General features: G+C 38.7%; 1 protein-coding gene and 1 non-coding gene across 2 annotated transcripts; one reads left to right on the top strand and one right to left on the bottom strand.

The window, feature by feature from the left end:
* Positions 1 to 909: 909 nt before the first annotated feature.
* On the bottom strand, positions 910 to 1,016 carry LOC111895886 (small nucleolar RNA R71). The gene has a single exon (XR_002851724.1). It is a non-coding gene; the product is annotated as a small nucleolar RNA R71 (small nucleolar RNA).
* A 607-nt stretch (positions 1,017 to 1,623) lies between these two features.
* Positions 1,624 to 2,709, top strand: LOC111895867 (uncharacterized). The gene has a single exon (XM_023891920.1). The coding sequence runs from the start codon at positions 1,624 to 1,626 to the stop codon at positions 2,707 to 2,709; it is 1,086 nt and encodes a 361-aa protein (XP_023747688.1).
* The last annotated feature ends 7,201 nt before the right edge of the window (positions 2,710 to 9,910 follow it).

The following is a 9,910-nucleotide window of genomic DNA, read 5'->3' on the forward strand; positions in this document are numbered from 1 at the left end:
TGATACTACGTGAAGTCATCCACCCCCGAATGTTTCCGCCATTCTGGTTTGGGGGTGTGACAGTATAGTATATTTTTGTTTTTCTTGGTTTTTCTATTCTGTTAGTATTTTGCGAAAACACGAGGTGGTAACCTTTACCACGGCGTGGTGACCAGTCAGTAGGCAATTTTATTTAGTTTTAGTTCAGTTTTACGTTTTTATTTTTTCTTTTTTTGCAAAAGTTCATGACCAGAGGCTCTGACACACCTTTGGTGCCAGCACTTGAAGATCCAGAGTCAGCCCTTCACAAGAAGACAGATTAGAACGCGAGAGTGAGCGAAACACCAAAAAAGTCATATTTTAAAGACCTCAAATCAGTCTTTGGAAGGAAGTCTAGAAAGAAAGTAGGAGAGTCTAGTACATCATCAAAGGACAAAAGCAAGATAGAAAGCTTTGAGCAAGATCCAAACCCAAAGGATACCGTATACGACACCAAGCCAGAATTTGCATTACATAGAAATGAATCCGAAGACGAGTTTGATAATGAAATGGCGGATATTGCGGATATGTCCACGGGAGATTACAAAAAGCAAATTAGAGATGATGATGGTCCTGGCTGAATACAACCTTAAATTCCTGCAACTGCCCCATTTGAACTGAAAGGACACATCCTAGCTGCATTAAGGGATGTACCAGTTTTTGGAAAGGATCACGAGGATGCTTACAAGCATTTGGATGAAGTGAATGACATAGAAGATTATTTCAATATCCCAAATGTTCCAAGAGAGACAGTCTTGCTAAGGATGCTACCAGGCACTTTTAAAGGAGCTGATAAAGATTGGCTAAAGGCACTACCACCCAGTGCAATCACTACTTGGGCCAATGCGTGAACAGTTTTTGGATCATTTTTTGCCACCTTCCAAGATAGCTAAACTCAAAAAGGCAATAGCAAATTTTGAGCAAAATCTAGGTGAGTCACTCTATGAAGCATGGGAGCGCTATAAGGGATTGTTGACAACTTGTCATCAAAATTACCTCAATATACAACAAGAAGTGTCAATATTTTATGATGGTGTTAATGTCATGACAAGGAAACTCTTTGATTCCCAAGGACCACTTACCAAGAAAAATCTAGGGGAAGTTAAGGAGTTAGTGGAAGAATCTGCAAAGCATTCTCTTATATATCATAATTCAAGAAGTGAGGGAGTAAAAGGAAGCGGGGGTGGAAATTCTACAGACATGGCTGCTGTGATGGCCATGCTTGATACAATGGATAAGAGTATGACAAAATTAGACCAAACAATACATGCGATAAGAGTTGGATGTGAAAGGTGTAATGGTCCACACATGACCAAGGATTGCAGCTTAGATGATAATGGATATAAAAAGGCTCAAATTTGTTATTCGAGTGGGGAAAAGTATGATGAAGATTGGAGAAAACAAAAGAAGGAGTGGTTTCCATATGATGAATACAAGAAGCAAAAAGAAGAGAAATATAAGTAAACAGGTTGAGGCTTCTACTAAAAAGAGTAACCACCAACCGAGACGAAAGTAGATTTGGAAAACATTTTGACCCAATTTACGGAAGCTTCCGAGAAAAGGCATGATGATACCCATGCAGTACTAAAGAAATACATGAAAATAATGAAAGAACAGCAGACAATGATGATTGAACAGCAAGCTTCATTAAGAAATCATCAACCATCAATCCATAATCTCGAAGTCCAAATTGGTCAACTAACCACTTTGGTGAGCAACAAATTATCCTCACAATTTCATGAAAATAATTCTCAACCCCATGTTATGATGATTGAGACTAAAGAAAAGGCAATCTCTAAGTTCTTAAAAGCACTTGAAGTGGAACCGAAGCAATCCGATCCAAAGCTGGAAAATAAAAATGTTGCTAAAACACAGAAGTCACGATGTGAACCTCTTCAGTTCATGTTGTGTGACCAGTCTGATCGGAAAACTTTAGAAAACATTTCGACTTATTGTCCGCCTTTACCATTTCCGTCCCGAGCTAATCTTAGTCCACTGGAATGGGAGCATTTGGAGTTTATAAAGTACATCAAGAATATTCCTATAAATACTCCTTTTGTTGAGACGTTCGCTAAAATTCCCGAGTATGCAACATTCCTACAAGATTTAATGGATAGTCGTCAACAATTGAAGAAAAATTCCAAGGTGGTTGAGCAAAGTTCAAGGTTAGTGTTGGGAGAATTACCAAAGAAGATTGGAGATCCTGGACGTCTCACTCTTCCATGTGAGTTTGGGAACAATCTAAAGACTTATGCTTCAGCCGATTCTGGGGCTAGCATAAATTTGATGCCTTTCTCATTTTACAAAATGCTTAATATTCAGAAGATGAAGGCTACCAAAATGACAATTCACATTGAAAACCGTTCAGTGACACAACCAAGGGGCATTGTAGAATACATATTAGTAAAAATTGGAAATTTTGTTTTCCCAATTAATTATGTGATTATGGATATGAAAGAAGATCTCGATGTCCCCATTATTCTTGGTCGCCCATTACTTAACACTACTGGTGCCTTGGTTGATATTTGCGAGTCCAAAATCACTTTGAGAATAGGAGATGAAAAGGAAACTTTTGGAATAGAAGATGGTTTCCAAGGGAGTGATGTTCAAGGAGAGGTTTTCAATATAGATAAAGAGGATGAACTTGAAGAATTGGGGAAGTTGATTGAAGAAGAAATAAAAACAATTTAACAAGTCAAACAAACAAAACCAAGAGCATCCGACCCGTTTTTAGTTGAAGTCATTGCCTACACAAATCCAACTTCTTGGGTAAGTAAAGAAAGCGATGAAATATCAAGTGATGATGATGAAGACAAGGCTACTTCCAAGGAGACAAGTTCAATGGTGAAGGAAGTAAAATTCCTATGGAGCTGAAGAATGAAGAAAAATTAGTGACTAAAGGGATCAAAAGGAAGCTTGATGAAGACGAGAAAAAATCTAAAAAAGAGAACTCAAAGAAGGCACAAATTAGACGATTTCAAGCTTACAAGAGGCGATAGAAGGAGCAAAAGATTCAGGTGGTGATGGACTCTTCTGTTGATTCAACGTAAGGAGGCACGAAGTCCAACTCACAACTCCTTCAAAAAGAAGCGCTTCTCGGGAGGCAACCCGAGCTTGGTTTGAATTTTCTTTTTTAGTTTTTGCATTTTTAGTTTAGGAAATTGATCATTTCGTCATCTAAAAATCTCTTAAATGGTAAAAATTAGATGTGAGGTACTTTAGAAATTTAGTGGTAAACAATTAGAAAAAATAAGTATCATTATCTAAATTATATTTGGTCCAGACCACATTTCACGTCGTGAGCATATGCTTCACGTCGTGCATTGGATTGATAAACGAGGGTGCCATAGTTTAGCCCAGTTTTGAAGCCCACTAAGTGTAATTATGTAGGACCGATTTTTTTTAGCCAAGCTAGCCATTCACGTCGTGAATTGGCAATTCACTTCATGGCCTTCGAAAACTCACAGATGGGGGGACCAGTTATACCAAACACTTTGACCCACTCCCATTTGTTTACTTATTTGTGCACACGAAGGAAGACAAAGAACCCCACATCTGATTTTCTTCTACTTTTCTTCTAAATTGCTTGCATCTCTTGTCTCCTAACTACATTTAGAACATGGGTCCTAGAAGAGCAGTCCAGCAGGAGACTGACCAAATTGATGTTGTTACCATTCACCCATTATACCGGTTTCCACAAAACCTATCCCGCGCTTTGTTAACAAATTGTGAAAATCGGTTGGGATGGTTATACAACCGCGAGTTTGCAATAGCACCTATTGTTGATTGGGGTTGGCTTCATGGAGTTGGTTTGATCATGGAGTTGGAGAGATATTGGACAAAAGTATTTGAAGGAGATGTTTTTACATTTACTTGCAATGGTTGATGAAATATTTTCCCTGTTCAAGAGCCCGTCTATCGGGAGTTGTCGGTAGAGTTTTTTTTGCTACCGTAAGCTTTGAGGAAAGGACCATTGATTTTAACTACAACAAGCGCTTGTTTTCCGATTGGGAGGGGTGTATCGTGAGTGCATTTTTCGGAAGTTTGCATGGCATATGGGTTTATACACCGAGGTGGAAACGCAATCACCATTTTTTATGCCATTCTTGCAAGGGTGTGTTTGGGATTTTACCCCCGACGTTTTTGATGTCCAATTCTGGAGGACTATATCGAATCATGAGTATAATCCTCATGATGCAAGTGAGGGAAAAATTAGGAGTCATGTTCATCGATTTTTGCATCGCCTCATCACTTTTTCCGTCAATCACAAACATCATGGAAACAAGGTGCCAATCCAAAATTTGTTCTACTTGTGGAGCATTATCACACCCGGGATTTGTTGTTATATTCCTTATATGCTGGCAAGGTTTTTGGGAAAGAAGGCATCTAGTTTTAGGCCTGCGAGTCCTATCACGGGTGGACATTTAGTCACCCGCCTTGCCCGGTCTTATAACATTTTGACTCCTAATTTTATTAGGAACCTTACTCGCTTCCCGAAAAATGATTTGACGATTCAATTCTAGGGTATTATGAGGGTTGTAATGAAAGTAGGGGGAGGATATGTGATACCACCGGACGATGATGAGCAACAACATGGGCAACCCGAGCAACAACCTCAACCAAGGCCCCGAAGAAGAAACGTTACAGCTCGGGAAGACACAAAGAGAGAGCATCAAGCAACACAACAATATGCGGGTGGAGTACCCACCGACCCATTCCAAAGTTGGATGGGTTCATATTTAGACAACCTTCATGGGAGTGTCATATATAATACCCAACTTGTCGAGTGTATTTATTCCCATTTGGGTGTGATTCGACCACGCATCATGCTGCCACAATACCCGTATATCCCGACATGGGAAGAACTATGGATGCCATGACGGGATGGAGCTGGTACTAGCGGAGCACAAGAGGATGAAGATGACGATTGATCATTTTATTTTGTTTTTATTTTTAGTTATTTATTTATTTGATTTAGTTTGATTTGGTTTTTATTTTGTTTTTGGAATATGTGTTGGTTTGAAGAAGGATGGTTTGTAAGACTCTTTAAGCTATTATGCTACTTATCTTTTTCTTTTGATTGTTAATTTCTAGATTTGCAAGGTATCACGGGAAAGGAAAGTCGAGATGAGAGCGTTTACATCTAACTAAGCGCCGTTTAGAGTTTAAAGTCGAGATCCACAATTTTTAATAAGTGTGGGGTGAGTCAAGAGAGAGGGTAGAGTTAGAGAAGAGTCATTATAATAGAGTTTTTGAAGCATCTTAACGGATTAAGACATTGGTGAAAGTTCCAAGTTGAAAGAAGAAGTGAAGGATTTTTGTTCCTTTCTGCCCAGTTTTCACGACGTGACGTAGCTATTCACGTCGTGAACAAGAAATCAATGGATTTTCATCATATGTTTTTATGCTACCTCAAGTGATGTTCCTTATCTTAACATCACGACTACCATTGTTTCACAAAATTGAATCCCATTGATACATTTTACTTCACGGTTCACCATGTTTCTTTTTGGGAGTATTATGAGGATTAGTATGGCTCGTTTCTTCTACCATACAATGTGGCGTATGCTTTCGCAGATTGTTTTATCACGCCTTGGAAATTTATACCACCTTTATTGAAGACTGAAGTTTCGATTCCATATTTTGTTGGCGCACCTACATATTTCATGAGTTCAAAGTCGAAGTTCCAATTTATGAGAAGTCCATTTTCAAGATGCACATTTCATCCACATGATTGGAGTTTGATTTTTCCACTTCTATCCCAAGGGAGTTTGTTCCTTTTTCTCACTTTTATTTCTTTAATTTACTTTATGCATACAACGAGGGCATTCTATGTAATAATTGTGGGGTAGGGAGTAGAAAAAGAAAATTGCTAGAAAATTTAGACAATTTAAAAAAAAATTCAACAAATTTTTAAAAGGTTAGAAATAATAATCTACTAACTAATCTAGTCATAATAATTTGAACTTTAGTTACTAGTGTTGCATGGGGTGATCCGATGAAAGCTCAAATGTTTAGTTGAGCCAATATATGTTATAATGCATTTGTGGCCTCCTTTATGCTAGTGAAATCATGGGACAAAAATACAACCTCGCTTAGTTTGAGGGATGCAATATGTTTAGCAACCTCTACCAGAAATGTAGCCATGAAAGCTTATGTAGTCATTGCACATAGACTAATACCTTAACCAATAAGGCTTGAAGTAAAGCGCCCCTGCTTAAGCATGTAGGTTTTGAGTGAATAAAAAAATGAGTACATGAAAAAAAAAAAGAGTAATTACCGAAAAGTTGAAGAATTTTTGGAGCAATCATAGTATAAAGTTTGAAAATCGAAGATCAAAACTTCTGAAAAAATCAAAAGTTGAAGATACCAAAAATCACACAAAAAGGTGGTGTGTAACGCCCCGACTCTCAGGTAATAATTTAAATAAAATATTTTTGGGTTTTGGCCCTACTCGACGAGTTGGTTGCCCTACTCGTCGAGTAGCAGCGGGTTGGATCGCGAATTAAGTGATCTACTCGGCAGGTCCTTTGTGGGACTCGGAGAGTAGGAGCTGGAAAGTGAAACCCTAATTCTTGGGGTTTGCACCCCTATTTAAAGAAGCTCAAGCCTCTTTCAGTTCCTTTGCAGCCCCCTTTGCACCTCTAACTCGTGTGTGTGTGTGTGCCCATTGTGTGTTGAAGCTTTGAGAGAAGAATTTTGGTGTAAGAGTTTGGGGAACCAAGTGATTGACGAAAGGAGCTGGGAAGAGATCCAATTTCTACTTCTGTGGACATCTCTTGGGAAGGTATTTAACCATTACCCTCAGTTATTTCAGTTTAGACCTCATCCTTGAATGAGTTATAGGGTTTTAAAAAGGGTACAAGTTGGTATAGCAATCTAAGGGCTAGATCTGAAGTTGTAACTTCAGATCTAGACATTCTTTGGATTATTCAAGCATAAAGTTCCAACTTTAGTCAAGTTTAAGGTCCCCTTGGTCCATGAACACCCATTAAATGTTTGGTTTTGGCATTTAGAGATTGTAAAGCAATGCATGCACGTAAGGTTTGCAACTTTACGTGATAAGCAAGATTAAGGAAGTTAGATCTGCAATTTGGGACCTTGCCATGGCTTAAAGACGTCTGCATGTTAAAATGACTGAAGGGACTCGGCGAGTCATATGAAGATGTGCATTAAACCCGACGAGTTAGATGAACAACTCGGCGAATCAGATGAAGGAAGTCGTGAACTCAACGAGTTGGTTGAACAAATCGGCGAGTTAGATGAAGATGGTCATGAAACTCGACGAGTTGAAGAACAACTCGGCAAGTCGTATGAGTTTTGGCCAAGGATATGTTTGCCTGTATAGCCATCAAGTTGCAAGGATGAAACTCCACGTGTGGCCTGAAGATTTGATCGAGATTCTAAAGAACTCGACGAGTCACCCCGATGACTCGGCGAGTTGGAATGTGCTTCTAGGACTCGGTGAGCAGCCGAGTGTACTCGGCGAGTTGAGGTCAACATGGACTGTTGATCTTGACCAAGGACTTTGACGTTGATCAGGATCTGACTAGTGAGTTATGGAGTACCTTATAAGGCTAAGGACTTATGAGTATATTGTGCTACGGTTATAGGTGGCGGAGCCTATGACAAGTGATCTGATAGTTGGAGTTACCTTTTGAGTCGACATCTACGAGGTGAGTTATCCTCACTATATCGATAGGGTCTACGGCACCAAGGCTAACCCTTTAGTTGTTATTGCTATGGTATGCTATACGTGATATGATCCGTTGATCGGAATCAGGGTAGACAGTATATTTTGCTTTTATGATCCGTAGGGATTGGCATGTTAGAGACATGTTAGGTCGGTGCTCTAGTTACAAGAGAATTCTACGATTGATGATTAGTGAGATAGATATGCTTGATGTTTTTATATGCCAGTATAAGATAGTATGTACACATGGTTATTTGCTTGCTAGCTAGGTTGAGGCGGTCCTGCTTTATGTTGAAGGCCAACATACCCTATGATTGGTTTGGGGAGACTATAGGCCCACGTGGTGGACCAGTCATGCCGAAGGCTCGACATAGATTTAGATAGACTGTAGGCCCAGAAGGGCGGACCAGTCAGGCCGATCGCCCAGTATGCATGATGATTGATTGATTGTTGTTGATAAGGTTTCTGTCTGTAAGGTATTGGTATTTTGGGGGTAGCTAGCTCACTAAGCTGTCGGACTTACAGTTTTCAGTTTATTTTTCTGGTACTTTAGGAGATCGAGGGAAGGCGAAGGCGTGACCGTACCGCTCCTCATCCTTATGATCTGTTTTGGGACACTCTGATGATAAATGATTTGAAAATGCTTTGTAAAAACAATTACTATTTGTTTATTTTGTTAATGTTAAAAGTTTAAATTTGGCGTAAATTTTATGGATGTTACAAGTTGGTATCAGAGCCTTGGTTTGAGTGAATTGGAGTAAAATTTTAAAATGATTTTCAAGATATGGATGGAGGAGTAGAGAGTACGATCAGCCGGAGCCTGTAAGTAAGCCCCAAAATACCATATAATTATTTGATATTCTGATATGATTAGAACAGCATGCAAGTGCTAGGCTAGGGATGTGACAGCCCCAAAATCACGGCCAGAAAAGACCGGTTCATTTATGTTTTTAAAATAATTTCAGAGTAAATCCTTTTGATTTAAAAGATTTTCGGAATTTGTTCCCAAAAACAAAACATGATAAAATAATATTTACCAAACCATTTCATAAAAAAATGTACTTTCATTATATAATCAAAACTCGGGATGTCATGTTCCGATACAGACCATAAAGCATAAACGGTAACATTACAAGTCATCCAACAAATATATACATATACAGACTTGTAAACAAAAAAAATTGATGATTCATCCATCTTATGCCCTTGCGCCACTTCCTGTAATACAAATTAACTGAGTGGGTCAGGCTTGGGAGCCTAGTGAGCATATAGGGTTTTCAACCCAAAATAAATAATTAATTTAATTTCCTCAACCAAAAATAACTTAGTTACCCATTCCCGTTATTCTCACTTTACGTCCCTAAAACAACTATCACAAGGGACCTAGTCTTAGAATATTTCATCGGGGCGACAACACATGCTTCGGGGATTCCTCAGCAATACAAGTCAAATAAGGTAACCATAAGGGGGATGGTATACAGCGAATGAACACCCAAGTTTATTAACACCTACATGTTATGAGCCTGCTAGTGTTCCATGGGACTGTCTAGAAAGAGTCCGTGCTCGTCATCTAAATTCCGCAAGATGACTGGATCACAATGACATCGAGGCCTCTCATCTGTTTATCATACATCAATTATCTACCCATGTTCTACCCAACATATTAGTAGATAAAAATATATATTTTTGTACATAGTTTAAAACCTGTATAGCATGTTCATTCAATACATATTCCACATAACAGATGAGGCACATACATATAACACGTATTTCATAGAGAATAAATCATATCTATGATAAACAGATGAGGCACATACATATAACACGAAGAAAGTGAATATACATTCACACATATAATCAACAAAATATACAAATAAAACGTATTTCGTATTCTAATACTTCATAATTATGCGTTAGGAGAAAGTAACTACACACTCATCCCAATCATATACTTAATATATTCAAACAATACTTGTATTATACTCATGTTTATGAAAGGAACTATACACTCACTTGATTAGAAGATGATCAGATAACACTACGACTTATAGAAGTAGTATTTTTTTGGTAGATCTGGAAGATCTTCACAAAAACCGGGCTCCTCGCGGGCAGAGATTCGGCTCGGAAACTATTTTCTTCTCGGGATCTTTGGGCTTTAGGACTCGCTTCGGGTCTCGGGATGATACCGGGGCTTCGGGG

The sequence above is a fragment of the Lactuca sativa genome, chromosome 4 (assembly GCF_002870075.4).
Source record: "Lactuca sativa cultivar Salinas chromosome 4, Lsat_Salinas_v11, whole genome shotgun sequence".
Classification (NCBI taxonomy): Eukaryota; Viridiplantae; Streptophyta; class Magnoliopsida; order Asterales; family Asteraceae; genus Lactuca; species Lactuca sativa.

Excerpts from the sequence above, each read along its gene's own strand:
- LOC111895867 (XM_023891920.1), top strand. The coding sequence starts at position 1,624 with ATGAAAGAACAGCAGACAATGATGATTGAACAGCAAGCTTCATTAAGA.